Source organism: Nematolebias whitei, chromosome 20 (genome assembly GCF_014905685.2).
Source record: "Nematolebias whitei isolate Nwh7 chromosome 20, NemWhi1, whole genome shotgun sequence".
Classification (NCBI taxonomy): Eukaryota; Metazoa; Chordata; class Actinopteri; order Cyprinodontiformes; family Rivulidae; genus Nematolebias; species Nematolebias whitei.
Window position 1 is genome coordinate 21,041,764 of NC_056517.1, and position 27,809 is coordinate 21,069,572.

The window sequence follows — 27,809 nt, forward strand, 5'->3', positions numbered from 1 at the left end:
ATCTCTTTTCATAATGCATCAACAACCAAAAATAAAAGGCAAAAAAAATTTAAAAAAAAGAAACGTAAGACAAAAAGATACAGAAGCAAAGCTGGAAATTTACGTAGAACTCATAAAATTAGAGGGCAAGGAAGATGGTTTAAAATAAAATGTACTAAGCAAATCTGAAGCATCTAAAGTCATAAAAGGCAAGCATTCTCTGCTGTATGTTCATGTTCTTGCTCTTTAGGTTCATAGATTTCATGTGTCCCATTTCCTGACCAGTCACATCTGGATGCTTTTTGCATGAGGCATTCAAAAACTGGGCTACAGAAAATGATTGGGATGGTGTATTGTGTCCAATGACATGCATGCGCATGATTACTTTTTGCGGTAGTCATCTGCGTAAGCTCTGTGATCATCCTGCTCAGGGTAGCGATCTCCATAAAGTCTGAGGATGTCCTGGAGGCTGGGCATCCCTGGCGAGTGAGGCTGGTAAGACATATGAGGCTCCTCCTGGCCACTCTGGTAGGGCTCCTGTTCCTGCTGTTCACCTTCTCCAGCACCCTGTGTGTGGTCTTCCTCGGCATGATGCTCGGGGTGGGTCTCTACTTGAGCTTGCTCTGACTCGTGGCGACGCAGGCGGCAGTCACGGTCATACTCGGGGTCGCAATGAGGGTTAGACGGCTCCAGGACACCGTTGCGGGTACCATCAGCATTTAGGTGGGGCTCATAGGCCTCGGCAGGGTAGGGAATGCGGCGATGAGCACCAGATCGAGGTTGGCTGGGTTTCACGGGGTAGCATTCACGGTCATAGCCAATGAAGCAGTCATAACCCTCCTTAGTTTTACCTGGAGGACCCAGAGGGTGTCTCTCCTCCTGGGGTGATCCTTCATAGCTTGGATTGGAAAAGGGATACTGCTGCCTGGATGTGGAAGGGTGATGACGATTCATGGCATCACGAATGGCAGAGAAAGGATCATTAGCATTGGACTCAGGAGCAGGCATGCGTGGTGCATATGGGTCGTTATCCTGAGCTTGGGACATAAACTGGCGCAGAATGTTGTATGGATCAGCAGACGGAGGAGACCCTGGGGTTGGAGGCTGACGGTACATTGCATAGGGATCAGGGACTCTGTTAGCATTAGAATAAGCATCCCTAAACATGGCATAAGGGTCCCTCTGTTCCACGGCAGGATGAGCTGCACGGATAGATGCAGCTTCATCTCTTTCATCATTTCGGTACTCGTCTGGTGGCGAGGCAAATCTGGTGGCAGTCAGAGGGTTGCAGTCGTCTTCATAGAGAGGGTTGCAGGAGCCTGGACCAGCAGGGACAGGGAGGCTGGGAGCACGGGGAGTCTGAAGGGAAAAATCACAGTAAGCATTAATGAGAATAGCAAAACAGGAGAAAAAAATAGCAACAGATAAAATGTGATTAGATTAATTACTCTAATCAATACCATAAAGGAAGCAGCGTAGGTGCAGTAAGGATCTCGGTATGGATCACAGTTGGGGTACTGTAGGTGGAGACCAGAAGGAGCTTTTTGCACTTGTTTGGGTTTGCAGGCAGGGTCTTTCTTGGGATCACAGCCCAGGTGGGCATATGAAGGGGCGGAGCCAGCAGAGGGTTGATAGCCATAGGCAGCTTTGAGATGGTACTGCAAACACTCCACATCATCAGCAGAGCAGATACGAAGCAGCTCAGCCTTCTGCTCCTGGAAAAAACAAAACAAAACAAGAAACAGATATTAGCTTGGGTATTATTACTGAAGAAGGAGCTTCCATAACTTTCTCATTCAGGGACAATGTAGATTTTTTTTTTAACAAATGGGAGTTATTTCAACTTTCTCTGATAACATTTGGAAAGTTTGGTCTAAAGATATAGAAAAACAAACTGATGAACTAGTTTGATTAATGTTTTTTTTAATTTGCAGTGCAAAATATATTACATTCAACACATCCTTTTAAACACTCTAGCTTACCTTGGTAAGGAAAGACACCCCAGATGGAGAGTAGTAGTGATAACCAGACTGTGGGTCTTTAACCGAAGCAGCGGCAGCACGAACATACAAAGGAGCGGGGGCCTTGACCGGTGCTGCAGGAGAAGCTTGAAGCACCAGGGGCATGTAGGGGCTTTTACCCTGGGCTAAAGCCATATACAGGCAGTGTGGGTCCTTCGTGGGGTCACAGGTTTTTACTGGTGCTGGTTTGGGGAGCTCTGCTTTAGGTTTGGACCTGGATGTATATGACTCCACACAGTTGGGGTTATCAGAGTCAGCGCAGGACTTGTAGATCTCCCCCAGGTGGCGCAGGTAGGCCTTGTAGGAGCGGCGAGCCTCAGCACGGTTCTTGTTCTGGAGATAAGCCAGGTAGATACGATCCATTTCCTGCACCTGAGGAGACGGAGGGTGTCTGTTGGTGAGCTGATTCTGGTAGCATCAAGTGCATAGTGGTCTGTTCATACCCTTCCAAAAGTTATTTTTATCTGAGTGAGCTTGAATTCACTCCCACCATAATATTCTAAATAAACTCCTCTAACAATCACTTCAACAAAAAGTTATAGCTACAGTAAACCCATTTACTCTTTAGGTCTATCTGACTAAAACGTTGTGACTTTTAAAAAAGGGACTCAGAGTAAAGCATTACCACAGGAGCTTGAAAAGGGATAAAACCAACTAATTATAATTTCCCATTTTAAAAACTTTTGAAAGGCAAAGAGTTCTAAGTAAGAAATCGAGCTGACGACTAGTCTGAGTGGGGCCAGTTCCAAAACTGAGTACAGTAGTTCCCAATTTATCACAGGGGTTATGTTCCAGACACCCCCCCGCAATAGGTGAAAATCTGCAAGGTAGGGACATTATATTTATTTTAGTATTTATATAATTTTTGAGGTTTAATAAACCCTTCCCACACTCTTGCAATGTTCTTAACAATGTTCTATACCACATATGACAAACTCAAGAGCCACAGGCCAAATCTGGTCCCCCAAGATGATAATTTAAATGTAAAATATTGTATATCATTTCATTTTTTTCTTTAAAACAACTGATGAATACATCATTTTGAATAGACTTCTCTTGCCAGCTGGCTAACGTTGAAGCCAGAAAGACGGTTGGAGCATTCTATCATTATTGATTCTGATGTGGAAAGAGTAACAGAACAAATCAAACTCTTGTTCACGAACCTGCAGAAAAGATATCAGGTATCTAACTGGAGTTAATATGTCAGCTGAAAGTGGCTCAGACAAAGTTTTTACATTTTAGTTCCTTTTGGTACCTGAGTTCCCTCCTTTCTCTTTCTGAGGCTGACAGCCTCAGAAAGAGAAAGGAGGGAGCGGGGGTAAGGTCTGTCTTTCCCCATCGCTGCTGTGGGAGTTTCAGTGAGGCGGATATACCAGAGTGAGTTGCAAGGATTGTTTATTTAAAATAATCCAGCACGAACCGAACCGAGCCTTAACCTGGCCAGGCCACCGGGAAACAATGTTTTATGTTGAAAACCTGCAAAAGAGTGAGACCACTAAAGTCAAACTGCAAAATATCAAGAGACTGCTATATGGTCGTCATAAAAACATTCACAATTTTCAAAGATTTCAAATGTACTGTATGAAACACGGCAGCACGGTGGCGCAACTGGTAGAGCTGCTGCCTCTCAGCGAACAGGTCCCTGGTTCAAACCCCGGTCCAGGGGCCTTTCTGGGTGGAGTTTGCATGTTCTCTCCGTGCATGCGTAGGTTTTCTCCGGGTACTCCGGTTTCCTCCCACAGACCAAAAACATGCATGTTAGGCTGATTGGTAACTCTAAATTGTCCCTAGGTGAGAGTGAGAGAGTGAATGGTTGTTTGTCTCGTTTGTCTCTATGTGGCCCTGTGATGGACTTGCGACCTGTCCAGGGTGTACCCCGCCCCTCGCACAGTGATTGCTGGACATGGGCACCAGCGACCCCCGTGACCCAAAATGGAATAAACGGGTAAAGAAAATGGATGGATAGATGTATGAAACACTTTTTCATGGCAGTGGTTATTTACATAAAGACCAGGCTGCAGACTGTTGTCAGCTATGTTTTTGTGAAACAAGTTTGAATCAAGCTTGATAGCTGTCCAAACAAACAGCATTATATCGATTTTTCACCACCTTACATTTTCATCAGACTCTGTCAATACACTTCAGGGAAAGAAAAAAAAGCTGCTATTGCTCCTTCCTCCAACTTCAAATAAAATCCAACTTAATATCCAGTAATGGGGATAACGTTAGGAATTCTAAATCACCTAAACAGCAAAATATCGTAAAGATTTCCTACAAAAAAATCAGTTGATTTTAATGTATAGGTGATTTGTAGTCCATCAACATTTAAACATCATAGGTGATTTATTCGTTCTTTAAATTGTTGAGATAGAAGCAAATTGTGTTGTTTATCTGTTTGTGTTTACTCACTGCCTCCTGATTGCTGTTGTCAGTGAAGTACTTGTACCAGGCCCAGAAATCAGAGTGCTGTTTGTACCAGCTGATGTTCCTGCGGTTCCTGATCAGCCTCCTGTGCGACTCTGCCGCAGCTGCCTTCTCCTTGATACTTTCCCCCACTGAGAACAGGTCGAAGACAAGAAGTCACCGCTGATCTAAAGACTAAGATATCCCAGTGACTTTTAAAGCAGGTCCCACTCACAGATGGGGAGCTGCTTTTATTTAAAGGTCACAATATTAAATCAGGTCTAAAAGTATAAACATGTTTAAAAATTGATTTTTTTTTTTTTTTTTACCATCTCCTTTGGACTTTTGTGCAATTGGTCCAGCAGACAAGAATGCTGTGAACACAGAAACAGAGGTGTCAAAGCAAGAAGTTACTTTACGTTCTCATTTCTGTTCAGAAGTTTTAATTTGCTGTTAATGTAACGATAATCTGACATTAAACCTTAAACACATCCGTCATAAACAGGGCAGGAGTAATTGGCTGTGCCTCAAGCACTGGCAGCGTTTTGCAGATTTTATAGGGATGCCTATAACATCAAACCTCCCAGTGTGTTCTCAGAAAGCTGTGTGTGCACTTCTGTGCATGTGTGTGTGCATCTCTTTGTGTAACATTGGTTTGTGCACCGTTTGACCCCTGCATGCAGGCTGAGGAAACAGCAGATTCAGCGTTGCTCCCAGTTTCTTTCATCTCCGCAGGGAAAAGGTGCTAATCCCTTACAGAGGAAGAGGAGGAGGAGGAAGAGATGACGCGTTTACAAAGATCCAGAGTCTCGAGGTTACGGATGTGGAGACACATCAATCTCCTGATATGAAAAGGAAGAGTTTGAACTGGAGTAAACATGAGGTGGAGGTTAGAGAAGTGGTGATGAGTGAAGGAATGAAAGATGAATTAAAGGGAAGGAGAAATGAAGGTGAACCAGGGAGGAGGAGGAGGAAGAGGAGGGTGGGTTAAATGATGCTGCTTCTGTGTATCCGCTCTACTGTTTTTTTACAAGCTTATAAAAAAGCAGCTGGAACATCTGGAAACAGGAGGTGAAGCTGACTGGTCTTTTTTTTTCTTAAACAGGAGCAGGAACAATTTTAAAAAAAAGCCCCCTCCTTTTTGCTCCTTCTCTGAAACTTCAAAAATCATTTTAAAAGAAAGCACACAAGCTGCACCTCCCTCTTCTTTATAAAAACGTCACTCATGTCAAGAACAAAGTGGAAACAGGTGGCACCGGGGAGACCAGTCGTCATGTTGAAACACTGCTGATGATAAATGAACGCCAGAGGCTCCATGAGTGATGGACGAGCTGCGACGATGACTCGTGAGTCTGTGGAGGTCAAGGACTGGGTCCGATCCAGCCAACCCACAACAAACAAAACCTCCAGGGCTAGCACCTGAAGCAATAACAAGAATTATTTATGAAGAAGCTGCTCATGAATATAGAATATCTGTGTTGGTTTCTGGAGTTTAAAATCTGTGCAAAATTTCCCAGAAAATAAATCAGGAAATGTTCATGGCTTTATCACTTTTTTATTCAACATCAACACCTTTCAGTTCATTCAAAACAGCTCTTTTATCCACTAACAGCTGCGTTGATGTAAAACCTCTAAACCATTTTAATAGAAAAGTAGCTAACATTTAGTCATATCAGCGTTTTTCATGCAACACTAAAAGCTCGAATGACTGTTTGCCCCCACAATCCAGCTATTGATTCAGAAGCTGCTTTCAGTCAGTAGATAAGAGTTGTGTGTTCACCTGGAAAATCAGCTCTTTTGTCACCAAATAGGTGCAACTTTGCTAAATGTGCTTATCTTCGATGTGGACGCAGTCCATTCATGGAGTTGTGCTTTGAAGAGCTGCTCTGAAAAATCCAACTGCTGCTGAAATCTGCTGATTCAAGCAGATTTCACTGCCTTCATGTTCAGTGCATAGTGTTGGGTGAAAGATTGACATGTCTTAAAGGTGGTTTCAATAAGAAATGTCAATACTTAATAGTTACAACTTCACAGATATTCTTTACTGATGCCTTTGTGTTGAAAAAAAAAATATTTGCATTTTTAGTGGATAATCTAACAAAATAAAACGCCTAAAAGCAAAGTTCTGGACTCTCCTGAGGCTAATGTTGCTACTTGTTGACATTTTAAGAATTAAATATATATTTGTTGTAACATGCAGCTTACATAATATAAAAACAATATGGATGACATATGAATTATACCTGATCATAAGCCCATAAACTTTAAAATGTTTTTTTTCTATCTGTATGTTTCTGCATTTATCTCTATATTATAGCAGCGTATGATGATCTGGTTTGTAACTGTGCTCACCAGGCAGCAGCATCACGAGCAGCAGTGTGCCGATCCAAACACCACAGAGACTCCTCCGTTCAGCCATGACTGGACGTCTTCCACTCCTACTAAAATCAAACACATTGTTATAAAAACGAAGGCTTTTACTCTGAAATAATGTCTCACTCTGCCACCGTTGGGCCTTAAATTTGTCACATTGGCAACATTTTATCATCTAATCTACAAAACCGATGCACTTTTAGTAAAAATAATAACAATTGTCTCACAACAGGAGGTAAAAGGAAATATTTCCTTTGGATGTGTTCCCTCGTATGTGTGCTGGTGTCCACCTGGCCCCACAGGTGAGGCGAACTTCAATAATCATATTTCTACATGGCTCCTGGCCGTGTTGAAGCCACAGACTTCATCATCATGAACAGAAAACCAGGTGTTTTTCACTGAAGCAAACTTTTGCAAAGCAGATTTTGAAACCCTGGAAATCACCTGTAACTACTTCAGTACACACAGACTTGACCTGCTCCTCTTACCTTGTGTTTATTTTACGCTGACGGCTCCGTCTGTGGGCACCGATCTGGACTCTGGAAGCTCCAGGTGTCTGTGGGCTTTTCTTGTGATTGGCACTCCTTGTCCTGCAGCCCTTTTTACAGAGTGAACAGACGTAAAGATCACACAAGGTTTTAAAAAGAGCCCATTCTCTCTGCCACACACAGATGGGGGTCTAGGAACTAAACCTCAACAAGATGATTGGCTCAACGTTTTGGCCAATGGCGTGTCTTGAAGGTGCATTAATTAAAGACAAGAGCTAAGGTAGGAGGGCCCGAGACTGAGACATGGAAAACTTGATGAAAGTAGTTGCTTTAGTTGGGTTGTTTTATTAAATTTGACAAATTTACTCATCATTATTATTGAGGCAAACCCTGAATATGTACTGAGGTGTGACGATAACTCCTAAACATGTAAAAAAAAGACGGTAAAAGAGGAGAGAGACCTGGAGAAAATAATGAAGGATAATCAAGGTGCCACATAAGCACTTTTCAGGGACCTCATGCAGGGACAAACCACTAAACGCTCACAGCCACAGCTGGTCCACACATGAGGAATTTGATAATCTACAGTTTCTTCCACAGTTTAACTGTGTTCAGGCTTGCCTGCCCCATCAGAAACAGGTCCACCAGTGGACAACTCACAGCTGAGATTTATGATGCAACATCACCAAATCTGACAGGATAATGTTACAATTCACTTACAACACTCAAAGATGCTATGAGTTTTAAATCTTGGCCAGCCTCAGACTTGGTTTAATTACTTTTAAAATAATTAAACCAGAGAAATATAGATTTTTCTCATACCAAATGTGATTTCATAAAAAAAAAAAAAAAGTGTACATTTAGGCAAAATTAGATTTTAAATGTTTTATGGGATGGTTCAAAGAGAATATGTGATCATGATGCTATTTTTAGATTAATTCAAGTTTAAAATGGTGCTTGAACGTTTGTGAACCCTTTAGAATTGTCTATTTTAAATTTGACCTAAAACATCAGATTTTCACACAAGTCCTAAAAGTAGATAAAGAGAACCCAGTTAAGCAAATGAGACAAAAATATTATACTTGATCATTTATTTACTGAGGAAAATGATCCAATATTACATATTTGTGAGTGGCAAAAGCATGTGAACATTTGCCTTCAGTATCTGGTGAGACACCCCCCTCCCGGCTGCAATAACTGCAGTTAAATGTTTCTGGTAACTGCTGATCAGTCCTGCACACCGGCTCGGAGGAGTTTTAGCCCATTCCTCCGTACAGAACAGCTTCAACTCTGGATGTTGGTGGTTTTCTCACATTAACTGCTGCTTCAGGTCCTTCCACAACATGGTAGATAGATAGATAGATATATACTTTATTGTCCCCGAAGGGAAATTTGTCTTGGATATCACGCACTAACAAAGCTTCTTCTGCAATTAAATACACTACAACCAATAAAATCATGTGAACCCCATAATAAAATACAAAAATATAAAACACCTATTAATAAAATCACATAATTCAATAAAAACACATATTGCACATTCCCACATACATTCCAGCAAGTAAACGACACAACAATGAGACCAGATCATTGTGCATAACAAAAAATTATATGCCTCCTTTGTTTAACAATCTGATTTATGTAGGGACAAATTATTTCTTAAATCTGTTAAGTCTACAAGCTGGGATTCTAAACCATTTTCCAGATGGTAACTGTTCGTATTGTGAGTTGAGGATGTGAGCAGGGTCAGACAGCACCCTCCGAGCAAGTCTGAGGACAGACTCATCATAGACAGACTGCAGGGAGGGGTGATCAGTTCTTCCTATCACCTTCATTGCAGTTTGTACCATGCGATTAAGTTTAGATTTAAGTTGCACAGAGTTACCATACCACGAAGACATTCCACACCTGATGATACTTTCCAATACGGCCTGATAGAATAAAACCATAAGCTTCTGATTAACCCCAAAGATTCGTAATCTTCGTAAAAAATATAATCTCTGCTGTATCCGAGAGCACAACATACAGTGCCTTGCGAAAGTATTCAGCCCCCTTGAACTTTTCAACCTTTTGCCACATTTCAGGCTTCAAACATAAAGATATAAAATTTTAATTTTTTGTGAAGAATCAACAACAAGTGGGACACAATCATGAAGTGGAATGAAATTTATTGGATGTGTCAAACTTTTATAACAAATAAAAAACTGAAAAGTGGGGCGTGCAATATTATTCGGCCCCCTTGCGTTAATACTTTGTAGCGCCGCCTTTTGCTGCAATTCCAGCTGCAAGTCTCTTGGGGTATGTCTCTATCAGTTTTGTACCTGGAGAGACTGAAATTCTTGTCCATTCTTCTTTGCAAAACATCTCGAGCTCAGTGAGGTTGGATGGAGAGCGTTTGTGAACAGCAGTCTTCAGCTCTTTCCACAGATTCTCGATTGGATTCAGGTCTGGACTTTGACTTGGCCATTCCAACACCTGGATACGTTTATTTGTGAATCATTCCATTGTAGATGTGGCTTTATGTTTTGGATCATTGTCTTGTTGGAAGATAAATCTCCATCCCAGTCTCAGGTCTCTTGCAGACTCAAACAGGTTTTCTTCCAGAATGGTCCTGTATTTAGCCCCATCCATCTTCCCATCAATTCTGACTATCTTCCCTGTCCCTGCTGACGAAAAGCAGGCCCAAACCATGATGCTGCCACCACCATGTTTGACAGTGGGGATGGTGTGTTCAGGGTGATGAGCTGTGTTGCTTTTACACCAAACATGTCGTTTTGCATTGTGGACAAACAGTTCGATTTTGGTTTCATCTGACCAGAGCACCTTCTTCCACATGTTTGGTGTGTCTCCCAGGTGCTTGTGGCAAACTTTAAACAACACTTTTTATGGATATCTTTGAGAAATGGCTTTCTTCTTGCCACTCTTCCATAAAGGCCAGATTTGTGCAGTGTATGACTGATTGTTGTCCAATGGACAGACTCTCCCACCTCAGCTGTAGATCTCTGCACTTCATCCAGAGTGATCATGGGCCTCTTGGCTGCATCTCTGATCAGTCTTCTCCTTGTTCAAGATAAAAGTTTAGAGGGACGGCCGGGTCTTGGTAGATTTGCAGTGGTCTGATACTCCTTCCATTTCAATATGATTGCTTGCACAGTGCTCCTTGGGATGTTTAAAGCTTGGGAAGTCTTTTTGTATCCAAATCCGGCTTTAAACTTCTCCACAACAGACACAATGTTTGAAGCCTGAAGGCAAAAGGTTGAAAAGTTCAAGGGAGCCGAATACTTTCGCAAGTCACTGTATTAACATGAATTTCCCACTTGAACAGATTATCTAGGTGAACACCCAGATATCTGTAAAAACATTTGGATTAGATTAAGGTCAGGACTTTGACTTGGCCATTCCAAAACATGAACTTCATTCTACTTGAACCGTTCTTTGATAGAACCACTTGTGTCACTGTCTCACTGCATGACCCACCTTGTCTTGAGATTCAGTTCATGGACAGATGTTCTGACATTTTCTTTTAGAAATCTCTGATATAATTCAGAATTCATTGTTCCATCAATGATGGCATGCTGTCCTGGCCCCGATGCAGCAAAACAGGCCCAGACCATAATACTATCACCACCATGTTTCACAGATGGAATAAGGTTCTTCTGTAGGAATGCAGTGTTTTCCATTATCCGAACATAATTTTCATTACAATCAAAAAGTTCTATTTTGGTCTCATCCATCCACAAAACATTCTTCCAATAGCCTTCTGGCTTGTTCACGTGATCCTTAGCCAACTGTAGTTGAGCAGCAATTTCCTTTTTGGAAAGCAGTGTCTTTCTCCTTGCATTCCTGCCATGCTCAAATCAAAATACTCAAATCAGTAACACCGCACCAGCCCAAATAAAAAATGCCCAGGAAAAATGTCTATTTTAGATCTCTTTTTAACAAATATGCCTCACAAATTTCCTGGGTTGGGTGTTTATGCTGATGATATGAGTGACCACTGCATTGTCGGTGTGATCAGGGACACTAAACTGCCTCGCACCAAGCCTAGACTAATTCAGAAAGGGATGAAGCATTTCAGTGAACAGTGAACTTGGAGACCTGTTTCATTTTGACTGGCAACATATTCTTCTTACTGATGATGTGAACCTTGTTTGGAACTACTTTCAGAACAGTTTCATCTACTTTGTAAATAAACATGCACATTTTCACCAATTCATAATAAAAGGAAGAGACAGTTTGTGGGTCCTCCCCCAGAAAATTTGGAATAAAAGAGATGCCATTTCCAGCATTTTGGTTTATTTTAACAGGTTGTTAAACATCTGTAAACATTTGATTAACTTGACTAAAAACAGTTCTGTCTTGTAAATGGCAAGGCTCAATGAGACTAACAACCTGTGTAAATAAAGGTTGAATTGAAATTACTATTTTAGAGAGCAACACTTAACAAGCCTGTGTGTGAATGCAGCTCCGATTCTGTCAAGCGTCCTAACCCCCCCACCCCCCTGTAACCTTTTCCAGCCTGATGAGCATCAACAACTCTTTTTCTGAGCTCCTCAGAAATCTCCTTTGTTCCTGACATGATCCACATCTTCAAACATGTTGTGAAGAGCAGACTGTGATAAATCCCTATTCTTTAAATCAAACAGGGTGCCCTGCCCACCCACACCAGATCAACATCCCATTGATTGAAAACACCTGACTCTAATTTCACCTTCAAATTAACCATTATCCTATAGGTTCTCGTTTTTTTGTCACTCACAAATATATAAATAAATATTGAATAATTTTCCTCAATAAATAAATGACCAAGTATAATATTTTTGTCTCATTTGTTTAACTGGGTTCTCTTTATCTACTTTTTAGGACTTGTGAGAAAATCAAATGATGCTTTAAATCATTTTTATGCAGAAATACAGAAAATTCTAACAGCTTCAAAAACTTTCAAGCACCACTGTAAATAGCAGCTGTGGCACAGTAAGTTGTCCTGCAAAGTCCAATTATGTCCCCTGAATGTGCTGTTACTTTGAGGATTTGGAGGACTTTCTTTTCTATTTTATAATGAGTATACAACCATTAGTTTACTAAAAGTATCTCAAAATGTTCCTTTAAATGGTTTCTCTCTTTTAGAAAAAATAGATTAATTGGTGTTTGAAGGTGCCTCTCAGCGAGCAGGTTCTTGGTTCAAACCCCAGCCCAGGGGCCTTTCTGGGTGGAGTTTGCATGTTCTCTTCATGCATGCATGGGTTTTCTCCGGGTGCTCTGGTTTCCTCCCACAGACCAAAAACATGCATTTTAGGCTGATTGGTAACTCTAAATTGTCCCTAGGTGTGAGTGAGAGAGTGAATGGTTGTTTGTCTCGTTTGTCTCTATGTGTCCCTGTGATGGACTTGCGACCCGTCCAGGGTGTACCCCGCCCCTCGCACAGTGATTGCTGGACATGGGCACCGGTGATTCCCGTGACCCAAAATGGAATAAGCGGGTAAAGATAATGGATGGATGGTGTTTGAAGGGTGAGGAAATGGCTAAATCAGCCTTACTGGCAAAGAAACAAATGATTGTATCTAGTGTTCATCATTCGTCTTCTAGATATGTTTTTGATCCTTAATGACCTAATCCCATTGAGCCTTGAGGACTCGTTTACAAGAGAGACCTGATTCCAACAAAGAATGATAACAATAGACAACAGCAACAACAATAGACAAGAGATGATGGCAGAAGAGATAGCGCTCTCTACAACAGACTTATAAAAGATATGCAGCATCTTGCTGCAAACGTTGAAGGACTTCAGCTTCCTCAAGAAGTACTGCTCTGACCCTTCTTGCAGATGACTTCACTGTTGCATTTCCAGTCCAGTCTATTGTCCAGGTGAACTCCAAAGTATTTATACTTGTCCACCACCTCCACTTCTTCTCCGATGATGGAAATAGGGTTGGTCCTGTTTCTCCTGAAATCTACAATCATGTCCTTTGTTGTGTTCACATTGAAGATGAGATGATTGTTTCCACACCATGCCACAAAGCGGTCCACCACTCAGCTTCTTGTCCATCTCTGATACACCCGACTACTGCAGAGTCAGCTGAATATTTCTGCAGACGACAGGAGTCTGTTTTGTACTGGAAATCTGAGGCATAGAGTGAAAAGGAATGGTGAGAGTACAGTCCCCTGTGGTGCTCCTGAGCTACTGACCACCTGGTTAGACACACAACCCTTCAGTCTCACAAACTGTGGTCTGTTTGTCAGGTAGTCTTTGATCCAGGTGATTGTTGAGGCCTCCACCTGAGTCTTCTGGAGTTTACGACAAAGCAAATCAGGCTGGATTGTGTTAAATGCACTGGAGAAATCAAAGAACATGACTCTCACAGTGCTGTCTGCCTTAGATGACAGTGAGTTTGCTGAAGCAGGTGTATGATGGCATCTTCAACTCCAAGTCCATGCCGATAAGCAAACTGCAGTGGTCCTGATATGTGCTTGTTTGTCTAGTCAGGTGGGTCAGCAGAAGTCTCTCTAGGAACTTCATGATGTGGGATGTCAGGGCAACAGGTAGTCATTGAGGACTGATGGGTGAGGTTTCTTTGGTAGTGGAACAAGGCAGGAGGTTTTCCACAACACTGGAACCTTCTCCTGGGTCAGACTAAGGTTGAAGAGGTGCTGCAGAACCCCACAGAGCTGCTCTGCACAGACCTTCAGGACTGACACCATCTGGACCTGCAGCCTTATTCCGGTTCAGTCTCTCCAGCTGCTTCCTCAACTGACTTCTAGAGACACAGAGGAGGGAGGCAAAGGAGGTATCAGCATCTTCTGATTTGGTTGAAGACCAACATGTAGAAGAAGAAGGGTCCATGACCGAGATGGTAGATAAAATATCTGAGGTGTGACAGGACAGTCTTGGGCCAAAAGAGGGTTGTATATATATTAGGCTGTGGGCAAGAGAGGAGGATGCTGAGCTTGTTCCTGAACTGAACCTATTGAAGAATGTGTTCAGTTCAGTGGCTCTGTCCAGGCTTCCATCCTTCTGATCCTGCTTCTGCTTGAAGCCTGTGAACTTTTCCATCCCTGACCACACCTCTCTGATATTGTTCTGCTGGAGCTTGCTCTCTAGCTTCTTCTTGTACACCTCCTTGCTGTTTCTGATCTTGACTTTTAGTTTCTTCTGTGTACTCCTCAGTAATTCCGTCTCCCTCCCTGAAGGCTCTTTTTTTCTGGTTTAGCAGTTCCTTCAGGGCAGTGGTGATCCAGGGTTTGTTACTGGGGAAGCATCTCACTGTTCTGGTGGGGATGGTGCTGTTTACACAGAAGTTTGTATAATTGGTCATACATTCAGTCATGGCATTCAATGCTGCATGTTACAAATTTTATTCTGACAGGGAGGACTGAAACGTACGACCGTCAGACAAACCACACTAAAGTCTGGAACACCGGCAGCAGTTCCCTCCAGGCTGCGCTTCACTGCTCATTTGTAGTAAAAAAAAAAATAAAAAAGTGGATTCATTTTTTATCCATCCATCCATCCATTGTCTTTACCCGTTTATTCCATTTTGGGTCAAGGGGGTCGCTGGTGCCCATGTCCAGCAATCACTGTGCGAGGGGCGGGGTACACCCTGGACGGGTCGCAAGTCCATCACAGGGACACATAGAGACAAACGAGACAAACAACCATTCACTCTCACTCACACCTAGGGACAATTTAGAGTTACCAATCAGCCTAACATGCATGTTTTTGGTCTGTGGGAGGCAACCGGAGTACCCGGAGGAAACCCACGCATGCACGGAGAGAACATGCAAACTCCACCCAGAAGGCCCCTGGACCGGGGTTTGAACCAGCGACCTGTTCGCTGAGAGGCAGCAGCTCTACCAGTTGCGCCACCGTGCTGCCCGATTCATTTTTTATTTACTCTGAAATTTCATGTAGCACTTAGGCATATTTACTAAATAAATTAATAAATTAATCAAACAGTGGACAAAGAGGCACTTCAAGATTTCACCATTCATGCTACAGTTCTGATTTTGAATATTTGACTTGATTTAACCATGCAGTTTTATAAACATTTATTAAAGCTCCTGCAGCTTAATGATAGAAAATATTCCTGAAAACAGGTTCTAACTTTTTAATACTTCACAGAAAGAGTTCTGACAAAAATTATTTAAAAATGTGTTTTAAGAGACAACTGTGCAGATTTTAGTTTCTTTTCTGACACTTTTATAATTCCCTGAATTATTTTGGGTAAGTCAGTCTAAAGTTACTTTATTGAAAAAAATAAAATAAAATCTACAAAAAAAATTATGTTGTCTCAAAGTTTAGCTGTTCTGCAGCTCGGCTTCAAGTACTTCACATTTTTCCTGCCCTGTTGTCCCTCCACTGAATATTTACAGGCCGTGTTAGCAGTAAATCTTGTGTGTAATTATCTTTGCAAACAGATGTTTCTCTGAACCCACAAACCTTCAATCCAGGCAGGAGCAAATTCAAACATGACAGCCACAAAACCATCCTCATCATTTTCTCCGGGGCTGGAATGTAAGAGACTCTCAGAATCCACAAACACCTGGATCACTGCGATTTTTTTGTTTCTTTGGGGAAAACATAACAGCTTTATTTTAATATGGTGCTGAATCACATATAAGAGAGGAGGATGTACAAGTAAGACAGTAATTATAGGAGAGGAGGCCCATCTTCTTCGCTTCTTTTTTATGCACATGTTCACAGAATCCCACGGATGCTCGGAAGCTGCGATCACTGCAGGTCATCGTCGTCAAAGAGATCCTCAAAGTCTGCATAATGGAAAGCAGAAATATGCAGGAGGAAGACAGAGACAAAAAGAGAACAAGGTCCAAATTAGTCCAGCTGTTTTCTTCAAACACTCCTGCACCCTCAGCTAATTATGCTGACCATAATGACACACAGATATGAGCTCGAACTTCCAGCAGAACCTGCTGGCTTCTATCCAGGAGGGTTTAGTTTCTTTACATGGTTTGCAATCTCATGAAAGCTGCTCCCGTCCCACCCACGTACATTTATTATAGTTGCATAACCTTAAAAACTCAAGGCAGTATTTCACCTCTTGGCACAAAGACAACACTTAAAAACAAACAAACTGAAACGCCCGGCCTCTTCGGTTTGCTCATTAAAACTGCTGAACAGATCAGTGTTTTTGGAGCAGATCTCTCACAGATTTCTCAGAATTTATCATTAAAGAAATAATTGGCAGAAACCAAAATAACAGCCTTGCATCGTTATCTTCTCCAGGGGCCTCGTGTATTATTGGTGCGTCAGGATCCACGCACAAGTCGGGATGACTCAAAATGAACGTTGCATAAATTCACACTAATTTTTGAGATGCCGTGAGAACGGACTTACCTCCACGCTAATTTTTTCACTCCACAGTATCGGACTACAAAGTACTGGAACTCACATAAATACATAGAAATATGATTGTTTGGTTTTCTGAACTTAAAGGATAGTCAAACTAGAGCTGTCATTTCTAACCCGAACCTAGAGCCTGGCCCCGCCCAACCCAGATCAGGGCCGAGACGGTCCATAATAATGTGCGGGCCGGGTTGGTGTCCGGCTTTTGATTGAGTCAGCGGACGCGTGCGGCTGACGATCCAATTATATTGCAACATGGCTTGCCATATAATCACCAACTGCACACGGCCATTTCACCATGCGCTGACCGGCCTTGAAAGAGGTAAAAAGTTCAGTTAAGCTTCAGATGGACTACTGTCAGCGATCCATTGCCCAAATGGACGCTCATTCAGCCGAGGTGGACGTGCTTGGCTGACGACCCAAACAGGTGAGATCCCAAAATATCCAACATGTCAGAGCAGGATCCATGTTTGAATAATGCAGAATGCAGGCAGAAGCAGGGATTTAATGCACTTTGACAGCCATGAAAGGAAAAAAACTCCCCCGTCAGCTCCAGTCTTCTGCCCCCTTAGCCACGTCCACCAACCGATGATAACTATATAAGCAGTCAGTTGGGGGGGTGTCGGACCTGCAATTACTATTAATTCGTCAGATCGGGTGGGGTTCGGAAATGATGGCTACGGGCTGGGGCCGGGTCGGATTTTTTTGGACCCGAATGCAACTCTAATTCAAACACACCAGTTTTATGGTGATAAGATGGTTTCTGAATCACCATAAAACTGGTTGGTCCACTATGTCAGTAAATGAGAATCTTCACCAGTAAATCTCCACCAGACTATGTGAGTAAGCCACTTATGGGACTGAGTTTGTTGTAGCTCAGACTGATGAAGTCCTTTGGATGAAGGACAAAACATTTTAACAAAAAAAAAAAAAGAAATCGTCCAATGGACCTGACTGAACATTGTTGGCTTTTATACATGGAGCATGAACTTTGGTGTTTTGAACCACTTTGACATGATTGTCTCAGAGGAGTTAATGAGGGAGAGGGCGGGACCCAGAGTAGAGCTGTTATTTCGAACCAGGGCCCAAAGCAGCCCGGGCCAGTCCGACCCCAATTCGGGGTGGGCTGGGCATGATAATGTGCAGTATGGGCGGGCCGGGTCATGCTTTTGATTGCATCAGCGGATCAGCTGCAATCAATTCAATTCAATTCAATTCAAAAATACTTTAAAAATTGTTCTAGAATTGCGCCGCTCAAGGTTGGAACAGCTCTGAAACTTTCATTCAGAGATTTTGCTTTTGGAAACTTTAATTCCTCTTTTTCTGGATGTAAATCACAGTTTTTGGATGATTGTTTCCTCTGGTTTCAGATGCAGTGCAGCTGGAAGAATTTTTACTGAAACTTTTTTTTAGTTTTGGACATTTGTTATGATGCGTAACCATGGCAACAAGGCAGTTTTCTACAACCAACAGCAGCTGATTAACATCTCAAAAGCTCAAATAATATCTCAACTACAGCCCCAAATCTCAAAAGAGTTGAAAAGGATGTTCTGTGGATGCATTCTCATCTACCTGCCAGCTATGCTTGAGTGCCTGACCACTGAGATCCTGGAACTAGCAGGAAACACGGCTCATGACAGCGGAAGGACAGGATCGTCCCTTAGCACGTACAGTTGGATGTCCGCAGTGACGAGGAGCTCGGCAGACTGCTGGGAGGAGTGGCCATCGCTCTGGGAGGAGTTCTGGCCTGCATTTGGGCGGTCCTACAGCCTGGGGAAACCGAGAGGCCAGCCGAGTCTGGGTGGACGGATCGAACGGCATCTGCTGCCAGTTTCTTAGGATCCACTGTGGGATGGACCTTTACAAGAGATCCTTCCTGTCTACAGACATCATTATCTCTAACATCTCTTAATGAAATGAGGATAACGAGTTACAACAACAAATAATTTCCCTTTGGGATTAATAAAGTATTTTTGAATTGAATTGAATCCAATTATATGGAAACATGGCTTGCCATACAATCACCAACTGCACAAGGCCATTTCACCGCGAGCTGACCGGGCTTGAAAGAGGTAAAAAAAAGTTCAGTTAAGCTTCAGATGGGACTATACTGCCAGGAAGCAATCCATCACCCAAATGGACGTTTAGCCGCTGCACTCAGTGGACGCACGCGGCCGATGACCCAAATAGGTGAGATCCCAAAGCAGACATGTCAGAGCGGTCTTAATGCAGAATGCAGGCAGAAACGGTTTAAATGCACTTTGACGGCCATGAAAGGACAATTCAATTCAGTTTTTTTTATATAGCGCCAAATCACAACAAAGTTGTCTCAGGGCACTTTACAGGAACATTCACATACATAAAAGCCAATTAGTAAAGGACAAACACCCCCTCAGCTCCAATCTTCTGTCCCTTTTTATTCAGCCACACGCCCCCAACCGTTAATAACTATATAAGAAGTCAAAGCTAATGTCAATTATTTTCGGGTTCGGACCAGTAATTACTGTTAATTCATCGGGTCGGGTGGGGTTCGGAAATGATGGCCTGGGGCCGGGTCGAATAGGATTTTTTGGGCCCGAATGCAACTCTACCCCAGAGGCCATCTTAGCACCAGCAAACTGTTTTTTTCCACTTTGGAGTATTTTGTTGGTGGAGAATCAGTTTTGTTTTGGTGGCTCCTCAGATTGAAGAAGTCCGTTGGATGACGGACGAAATGTCTCAGCTCAAAAAAAAAAAAAAAACGTCCAGATGACCTGACTGAACATTATTAGATTTTATACCTGGAACTTTATACCATGAACTCTGGTGTAGTCTGTAACAACTGTAAACAGTACCATTCCTTTTTTTTTTTTTATTCATCCAGCAGGAAGTAAAGAAAAAGGTCTGGATGAACTCACACTTTAATATTCAAATGGGAGCACTGATTGCAGAGACATTTTCCACAGAGTGATGTGACTGTGTGAAGTTTACGTCAGGCTCTTCCTCAGCTGTATGAAGAGAAGCTGCTGGTTAGTGGCTGTTTGAAACGACGCGCTGACCTTTAAAAATGTCTTAATAATTACAAGATGCCTGCACAGGCTACTGCTGTGGGGAGCACCGAAATGGCCTTCAACTAAAACTGGTTTTGAATTAGTTAGATTTGATTTACCCTGAACTAAAGCCCCAGTGAGAAGTAATAGTGTGGTTTTTAAACATATTCTGATGCAGTGAGGTGCATCTGTGATCATTTTATAATCACTATCCTCTATAATAGAAGAAAAACTTGGTCGACTGTTTAGATGCACTTACTTACTCAAAACAGAAACTAGCATGAGATTTATAGATGTTTAAGCATTTATATAAAATGTGCTCTATTTTCAAAAGACACACATGACTCAAGCTTAAAGGTCAAATGAAATAAAATGTTAAAATCATTATGTTTTTCTTGTAGTGAAGCATTACAGTGGCCAATTTTACTGATTAAAAAAATTGTATGACTTGTTTTTAGCATTTTTGTGTACAAATCCCAAAATGGAGTGATTACAGGAAGCGCAAAGTTCATGCTCAATAATCCAGGTAAAAATCCAACAACGTTCAGTCAGGTCATCTGGAAGGTTTCTTTTTTTGCTGAGATGTTTCCTCCTTCATCCAAAGGACTTCTTCAATCTGAGGAGCCACCAAACAAACTGATTTAAACAAACAGCATACTCCATAGTTGGAAAAAAAAGCGTCCAGATGACCTGACTGAACATAGTTGGATTTATACCTGGATTATTGAGCATAAACTTTGGTGTTTTGAACCACATTGGCATGACTGTCTCAGAGGAGTTGATGGGGGAGAGGCAAGACCGGATTAACAATATGTGCAACTGCCCAGGGGCCCATGATCTTTAAGGGGCCCAGGGAAGTGAGGGCACAAGCAAAATATCTGTTTTTCTCCTGCTTTACTTGGAGCCCTGCGCTGCACAAACTGCTGCGCCTCCACTGCATTTGTGCAGCCCTGCCTCCTCCCAGCGCAGCTGCTGCAGCTCTCGGGTTTTTTCCTTCTTCAATCGGATCCTCGACTGTGCGACCTGTCAATCAGCTCAGAAGGCGTCAGCAACTGACCAATTGACAACCTCAATTTGTCCCTAAGGTAAACGCCCCTTACCTGCTGACAAGCTCATCAGTTTGTTTGTTTTTTGAGAAACATTGTATTAATTAAAACAATAAGTTTGTATATGTTGTGAGATGATTTTAGCAGTTTTTTAAACTCCTTAATGAAGAAAGTCAGAGTCTAAAACCATCCTGAAATTTGTAACAGACTGCTTAAGATAAGGCTCAAGGGAGTCAAGATTTACAAGAACAGAGACAGTAGAGTTAGGACTAAATGTGTAATAATCATAATATTTCTTATGGAACTATAAAGGGCAGTACAGTATGTAGTATACGTGAGGAGGAGCTGACTCTTATATATAATTTACTACCTTTTTCACTTAAGATTTAGGAATAAATAATAGATAAAATATGTCATACAACTTTGGGTTGTTTAAAGTAACAAAATGAGTCGAACCTTCTCAACTTTTGGGAAAGTGAAGAATAAAGAGTTGTAGTTGTGGGTCGGTTTTCATGGAAAACCATTTCTAGCTATTCACTTCTTTGGTCGTGATCTTTTACTAGTCTCTGATGACGTCACACTTCAGTGATCACAGAAAACGAAGAGATCCAAGTTATTTTTAAGAATCGCTTATTATTAATTCAAAATTTGTGTGAATTATTTTAAAAGGCGATCAGAAAACAAGCTACATTTATAACTTTTTTGATTTTTGTTAGCCAAAACACATTCTTTATTAGACTTTTAAAAAGAAGCATGCTGTATTGAGTACTTGCTAGTTTTACATTTGAATGTAGCACAAAAAACGCAGTGTTTATTCACAACATAAACCAGAAACAAATGGATCAGACGTTCAAGCAGTTGGTGCTGGTTAGAAAGGTGGACGTTGCAGGCAGCAGATCCAACCAGCAGGATCTAATTAACACCGACTCTGAAGCAGCTCAGAAGAGTCCACGCTCTGCTGCTGGTAATGAATCCAAAGACACGTCACTCTGCAGCAAACTGCACGATCACCATGTGCTTCTGACTTCTCTTCATCAGAGGTGTCAGATTAGCATTTCATCTATTCTTCGGATCATCTCATCCTCACGTTGTAGACTGCTAACACTAATAAGGCTGAAGTTAAAAGGTACCACGTGGTTATTTTACAGCTAATAAGTCATATAATTTTATATCATGACTAAATACATGGGTCAAATACTTAAAAGTGCAACATTTTAGCTTGTCAAGTTCGTTTTAACATCTCAAGTGATCTGAAGGAGCTCTGATGTGTGCAGGCGTTTTAAAGCAGCTGACTGGCGAGGTGTCCTGTGGAGTTTCGGTCTGAAAGCAGCTATAAACGCACTTTACCACCCTCTTGTACCCCTTTCTTTTTAAACAATCAGCTATTTTATTTCTAGGCCATGTGCCATCGAGCCAAAACTGTTCAACTCGGAGCCAGCGCTGCGAGACAGAAAAGAGATTAGTATGGTGTTTTGGGGCGTCCTCTATGTCTGTGTTATGTTCGTATGTTCTTTGGTGTTTAGAGAGGAAAAATAATATTTATTGAGGATTAAAGTGGAAAGACTACCACAGATTTCACCATATAAGTCGCACCTTTTTGCATAAATTTGCATGCCCTGCGACTTATACACCAAAGTGACTAATATAAGTTTTTTTTCCATATTTTTAACACAATATTTGGCTGAGATCTGACAATTTCATTCATTCTGACATGGAAAATATTGAGCACTACCATTTTCAACCACTAGAAGGACCCTCAACCAATATGGCAAGCCACCTTCGTCTCGCCCGAACTCCTGGAGCAAATGTCAAATCAGCTGCATTTCACCACTCCGCCCAGTAAAAACGCAGCTTATTTAACCATTAAAGTGCATTTATTAAGTAAAAGTTCAACTGAGACACACCTTTAATATAATGTCAAGCAAACAAATAATTGTTTTTAAGTGTTAATCTTCTTAAATTCTTGTAAACCTCCAGTGCATGCTCCCATAGCTGCCATTTGGCAGTCAATCGATTTCTGGCACAGCACTGGCCCACGTTTCCAGGTGATCAGCAGTGACGCATAATAGATGTGACTTATACAGCGAAGTGACTTATTTATGTATTTTCCACTTTATTAGACATATTTGGACTGATGAGACGTGTACGGCAGCAAGTACTGTAAATGGTTTTGGGGGAAAAATAGATAACAGGTTTACACTAAACTCTTGTTTGCCTTGAGTTTAAACTTTCACCTTAAAGTCTCTCATGGTACTAAAATAACCATGGCTGATCTTTAACTTGTTTTCTTCTTTCAGCTGCTCCCTTCTTCCAGGGTCACCACAGTGAACTAAGTCGCACGAAGACATGGCAATTATTTTTACGCCGGATGTCCTTCCTGACGCAACCACAGACCACAGAGATACCACAGCCCTCTGTGTGGAGCAGAGAGATGCTATCTAGGGTGCCCAGGGAAGCAGATGGTGGGGGTTAAGGGCCTTGCTCAAGGACCCAGAGTGGGGCAAATGAGGGTGGAGACCAGCTGTGGGTGCTTCACCTATCTCACCCACATTTTGATGTTGTCGGTACCGGGAGTTGAACCAGCGATCCTCCAATCACAGGCCCACCTTCTCTAACCTCTGCGCCACTACTCCCCTTGGCCGAGCTTTAACTTATATAAGTTAATTTAGTAAATAAAATACTTTAACGGTCAAATTATGCTGTTGATTTTTTTTTTTCAGGTTTACTTTTAAAGTTGCACATTAAAAACAGCTTTAAATGCTTTATTTATTTCAGTAGTGATATTTAAATCAAAATCAAACTCTTTAAGAAGGCTGTTAACGTTGTTCAACATAACTGAACTAACCACGCATAAAAAAAAAAAAAAAAAAAAAAAGAATATTCTTGTTACTTTTGCAGTTCAGACTTCTCCATAGGATGTCACACGTTTTAATCATTTTAAACTACAAGAAAAATAAGTACTCCACAAAATACTTTTAACTATCTGCAACATATGAGGCCACATAAGAAGAGTTAAAGTTCAGGATGCAACACACCCTGAGGGTGATTATTTAAGTAGAGGAGAAAAATTTAAGGACATACCGTTAAAAAAATCTGAGTGCACTGCTTTTTCATTTGCTGCTAGGTCCATCAGCAGGCCGCTGCTGCCTCCTGCCTGTTTACACACAGCATCACAAAACACAGAACATGAGCAAAGTACTTTTACACACATCAATACAATGTAGAATTATTAGATAATAAAAACTGTAAGAAAGTATTAATGTTTAATAAAATGAAGGCAGTCTGTTACAGTAGATCCTTCTTAGTTTATAAAGTTATAAATCATATATATATAAATTTTATCATTATTCAAACGTTCTAGGTTAAGATGATCATCATAAATACAACTGGGCTTCATTTTTATCAGTAATAGTAATAACTCGTCAGCATTTTACAATAACAAGTTAATCAAATATTAGAAGTCAAGGGACATATTTTAAGTTGGAGTCATCGTTCTTTATGTATTTTTGTTTGTTTTGCAAGACCAGAGAAACTTTAAATGAAATTTAGAAGACAACTGTTTTACTAATTTATCTCTGCAAAATGTTAAAATCATGTTTAAAATTATTCAGTCACATTGTGTCAGAACTCCTCACTAAATCAGAAGATTAACTGGATGAGGTGAATTTATAAATAAATGTACAGATTTTGGTAAAGCACTTTTCTGCAGAGCCCACCAAGTGATCTCAACATTATACGAGGTTAAAACGTATCAGCAGAAAAAGTGGAAAGTAACAAACAGAGAAGGGTTTAAAGAAGCAAAACATCAATATCATGTGTATGAAAGCTGATGAATGCAAATTATCCATACCTTTACCTGAGCTATGTGATGTAACATGATAAATTAGAGCTGCCAAAGCGATAGTGTAATGTTTGCACACCGAGAAGATTTCAGCATTTCTCAGATTCATCTCGTGCAAATACATTTAGAGATGTAATACACAAACCTGCTTTGCAACACAGTCACAGCTGAACTCTAAAGGTTGAAAATGCTGTTAAATTATTACTATTACTAAATAAGGGAAGCTTCAACACAGTTTATTTAGCATGTTAGAATTCAAAGATTAGTTACATTAACAGAGCATCAGAATACAGATACATAACTTTAATTTTATAAATGTGTGCATCTACTGAGGAGAATGTCAGCTGTACTGACTGTTTGTCACTCATGAATAATCTTTCCTTCTGAAAAATGATGGACACTAATTGTTTGAAAATATACTGGTGTATATTGAGTCACCCAGGACATGGAGAGCCTAACCAATGGAATATGATGGTTTTGAATCATTCTAGGAATTTTCTTTGCTTTTATGATTTTGAAATGGCCTCATTACGCTTCCTAGATTGATGGGAAGCAACAATTGCTTCTGCAAGGTCATTGCTGATGTATTTCCACCCTGATGATTTGTCAACACATACCTGCATGCTCCAGAGCAGCAAACTGTAAAGGTTCTGCTGTTATAGAGCTACTTGTCACCTTTGACACAATCTGTTGACTTCCTGGGATGGATAACTTTTTATGTGATGGAGAAAAGACCTGGAAGGAACTAAATGACTGTGTAGTGAATGTCTTGTTGTTCTCATGCTGTTGTATTTTGAGTGATTTTCAATCATCTTTATTTTATCATGACTAGCAGGTCAGACTTTACTGTGGGTTAAAATAGCTTATTGAGAAAAAAAATACAATTTTAATGAAAACAAAATTGTTCAATTAATCTTTGATAAATCTGACCCAACTGTTGTATTCTTCTTACTGGCTGCTAAACATTTTATTTGCCTTTATGGTTTTCTTTAAACGTCACACATTTTAAAGTAGCATTTTTATTTGCGCCGACAGCTCCTCTGTCTGGCTTTGTGTAATTTAACGAACCTCGTCCAGATCCACGTAGGGTCCGGCTCCTTCAGGAAACATCTCGTCCACTGCAGGTTTCATCTCCACACAGACAGTTCGGCTTTTTTAACGAAGCTTTCGAATGTTGGCGGTTAGCTAAACTAACCCCGCGTTCGTAAACAAAACAGTTGTGTGCGACGCTAATTTGTGTCCGGCTCTCCTCACAGTCTCTTCACGTTCGGTCCGCTATCCAAACCAAAAGCAGACTGAACAGCAAAGAGACAAAATAATTATTATGCTGCTGAATAAGAGCGAACATCATTACTTTACTATACAATTTAAAGGGTTACATTTATTTATTACTCAATAACAATGGACGAACAATAATCTTTAAGCTTGTTTGAAAATATCAAACGCTAAGGGAGGATCAGGTATTTACTATTTCAGAATATTGCAGCATATATATATATATATATATATATATATATATATATATATATATATATGTATATATAACATATTGTATGTTAATTTTTCTTTTGGCCCTAGCATATCAGAAATGAAACAGAGTAACAGAGTAGAGCACTGTTAAGTTTATTTGGTTTCTTAAAACACAAGATGCATGGATTTTTCTTTACGTAAAACTAACAACAAATAAAAAAATTTGAAGACATACAAGTACTCATAATGCATTTTTCTTTAAGACTAATCAAAAAATAACTACACTATACAATATGAATAAATGATTTTTGTTACTTCTTAAAGGACTGTCAACCTGTTCATTGTGGATTTACAGAAAAAAGATAAAACAGTTTTGCAATATGTAAGGATGTGTTGATTTAGACATTTATGGTAAAAAGTTTTATTTATTTTTCTCGCAGTACATAAATATTCTGCATTTCCTCAACTTATCGACAGCTGCTGTCTATCTATAAGGCTGTGCTACCAACAATATTATTTAAATGGGAAATAAATCAGCTCTGTGTTTTTATCCGTCTACATTGACTTGTTTTCCTGGCTGCCTCCTCTCATCTCACTTCTCATGGCCCTGGTTTGTCTCATATCCCAGGGTGTCTCCCAGGTGCTGGTGGGCGAAGAAGGTGCGGGCCATCTCATTGATCTGGTTGTACGCTCCAATGGACCTAAAGTATTCAACGTAGTTCCAGAAGTCAGACGTGGAGTAAGGCCAGTAGGGAACAGCTGCAGGTTCATCATATGGCACTGGTGGAGATACAGGGAATGACAGAGAAGAATGACATCTGCTTTTAAAAATCCAGCGATATAAAGCAGATGAAAATTAACCACCATTTCTCCATTGAACCAACATGCAGACATGTTCACAAAGCCTTAATAATCTTATTCTACTGAGTGTTTGTGATGATTTTTTTTAACGTGTGTAGATTTCTGTGACCACTGTAACTTCTACAGTAATGAAATTTAAAAATGTTTTTTTTTAGTGTCTAGTAGAAAAAAAAACTTCATATTTTACTGTACCTCCTTCTGGGATAACTCTGGCCTCTGTGTGGAGGAGAAGAAGAAAAAAAGTTAACGTTCCCAAACATTCCACTGCTTTCCATGAACAAAGAAGGGATTCAGGGCTGTCAAACTGCAGGGATGCAGCTTCCTGTCTCAAATATTACTGCTGACCATTCACACACACACGCAAATACACAAAATGTCCCAGCCTGAAGGAATTTATGATCGAAACGCAGACAGACTGCACTTTTTATCCATCATAAAATAATCTCCTGTTTATTCTGATCATAATTTCAAATTTCTATAAACTCAAAGTCTAAATAAAACTCCAACATGTAAAATAACAAATAAAGTTTAACTAGATATAGGAAACATAAATTCATTCAACCTTTATTTATACAGTTAGCCCCATATAAAACACAATAAATATATAAAAACACAATTTTTGATTTTATTATTCCCATCAAGAACTCACCTCCGAGGCGACAGACAAACAGGCAGAGGAGAACAGCGAGCCACGCCACAAGTTTCATTTTGTTCTTCGAAATAAACAAAAATATTCATCTTTTTTCAGATTTTGTTTAAGAGAATAACATGAAACTGTAAAGAACACATGGATGCTTACCTGCGTGCTGTGAGGAGAGTCTGCAGTTCGACCACCGGTTCTATGTGGAGTGAGGGGCTCCAAGGAGGATGGGGTAACCTGGAGCTCTCACACACACACACACACACACACACACACACACACACACACACACACACA

General features: G+C 40.8%; 3 protein-coding genes across 3 annotated transcripts; all 3 read right to left on the minus strand.

The window, feature by feature from the left end:
• Positions 1 to 208: 208 nt before the first annotated feature.
• Positions 209 to 7,444, minus strand: and1 (actinodin1). Its single transcript, XM_037694441.1, has 7 exons — positions 7,265 to 7,444; positions 6,756 to 6,844; positions 4,733 to 4,777; positions 4,410 to 4,555; positions 1,962 to 2,372; positions 1,440 to 1,694; positions 209 to 1,338 (listed from the first exon to the last, which is right to left on the minus strand). The coding sequence occupies exons 2-7, from the start codon at positions 6,820 to 6,822 to the stop codon at positions 361 to 363; spliced, it is 1,902 nt and encodes a 633-aa protein (XP_037550369.1). The 5' UTR covers positions 6,823 to 6,844; positions 7,265 to 7,444; the 3' UTR covers positions 209 to 360.
• Positions 7,445 to 15,818: 8,374 nt separating this feature from the next.
• Positions 15,819 to 25,777, minus strand: cops9 (COP9 signalosome subunit 9). The gene is made up of 3 exons (XM_037693879.1): positions 25,610 to 25,777; positions 23,782 to 23,854; positions 15,819 to 16,030 (listed from the first exon to the last, which is right to left on the minus strand). Exons 1-3 carry the CDS (start codon positions 25,670 to 25,672, stop codon positions 15,993 to 15,995), a joined length of 174 nt encoding a protein of 57 aa, XP_037549807.1. The 5' UTR covers positions 25,673 to 25,777; the 3' UTR covers positions 15,819 to 15,992.
• A 794-nt stretch (positions 25,778 to 26,571) lies between these two features.
• Positions 26,572 to 27,709, minus strand: otos (otospiralin). The gene is made up of 4 exons (XM_037693931.1): positions 27,672 to 27,709; positions 27,522 to 27,585; positions 27,065 to 27,088; positions 26,572 to 26,791 (listed from the first exon to the last, which is right to left on the minus strand). The coding sequence occupies exons 2-4, from the start codon at positions 27,577 to 27,579 to the stop codon at positions 26,604 to 26,606; spliced, it is 270 nt and encodes an 89-aa protein (XP_037549859.1). The 5' UTR covers positions 27,580 to 27,585; positions 27,672 to 27,709; the 3' UTR covers positions 26,572 to 26,603.
• Between the last annotated feature and the right edge of the window lie 100 nt (positions 27,710 to 27,809).

Coding starts and splice junctions, on each gene's coding strand:
- and1 (XM_037694441.1), bottom strand. CDS start 6,822: ATGGCTGAACGGAGGAGTCTCTGTGGTGTTTGGATCGGCACACTGCTG. Junction 2,373..4,409: donor ACAACAGCAATCAGGAGGCA/GTGAGTAAACAC, acceptor CCGTCTCCTCAG/GTGCAGGAAATGGATCGTAT. Junction 1,339..1,439: donor CCTACGCTGCTTCCTTTATG/GTATTGATTAGA, acceptor TTTTCCCTTCAG/ACTCCCCGTGCTCCCAGCCT.
- cops9 (XM_037693879.1), bottom strand. CDS start 25,672: ATGAAACCTGCAGTGGACGAGATGTTTCCTGAAGGAGCCGGACCCTAC. Junction 23,855..25,609: donor CCTACGTGGATCTGGACGAG/GTTCGTTAAATT, acceptor GTGTGTAAACAG/GCAGGAGGCAGCAGCGGCCT. Junction 16,031..23,781: donor GCACTCAGATTTTTTTAACG/GTATGTCCTTAA, acceptor TCCATTATGCAG/ACTTTGAGGATCTCTTTGAC.
- otos (XM_037693931.1), bottom strand. CDS start 27,579: ATGAAACTTGTGGCGTGGCTCGCTGTTCTCCTCTGCCTGTTTGTCTGT. Junction 27,089..27,521: donor GTTTGTCTGTCGCCTCGGAG/GTGAGTTCTTGA, acceptor TCCTCCACACAG/AGGCCAGAGTTATCCCAGAA. Junction 26,792..27,064: donor CAGAGTTATCCCAGAAGGAG/GTACAGTAAAAT, acceptor TATCTCCACCAG/TGCCATATGATGAACCTGCA.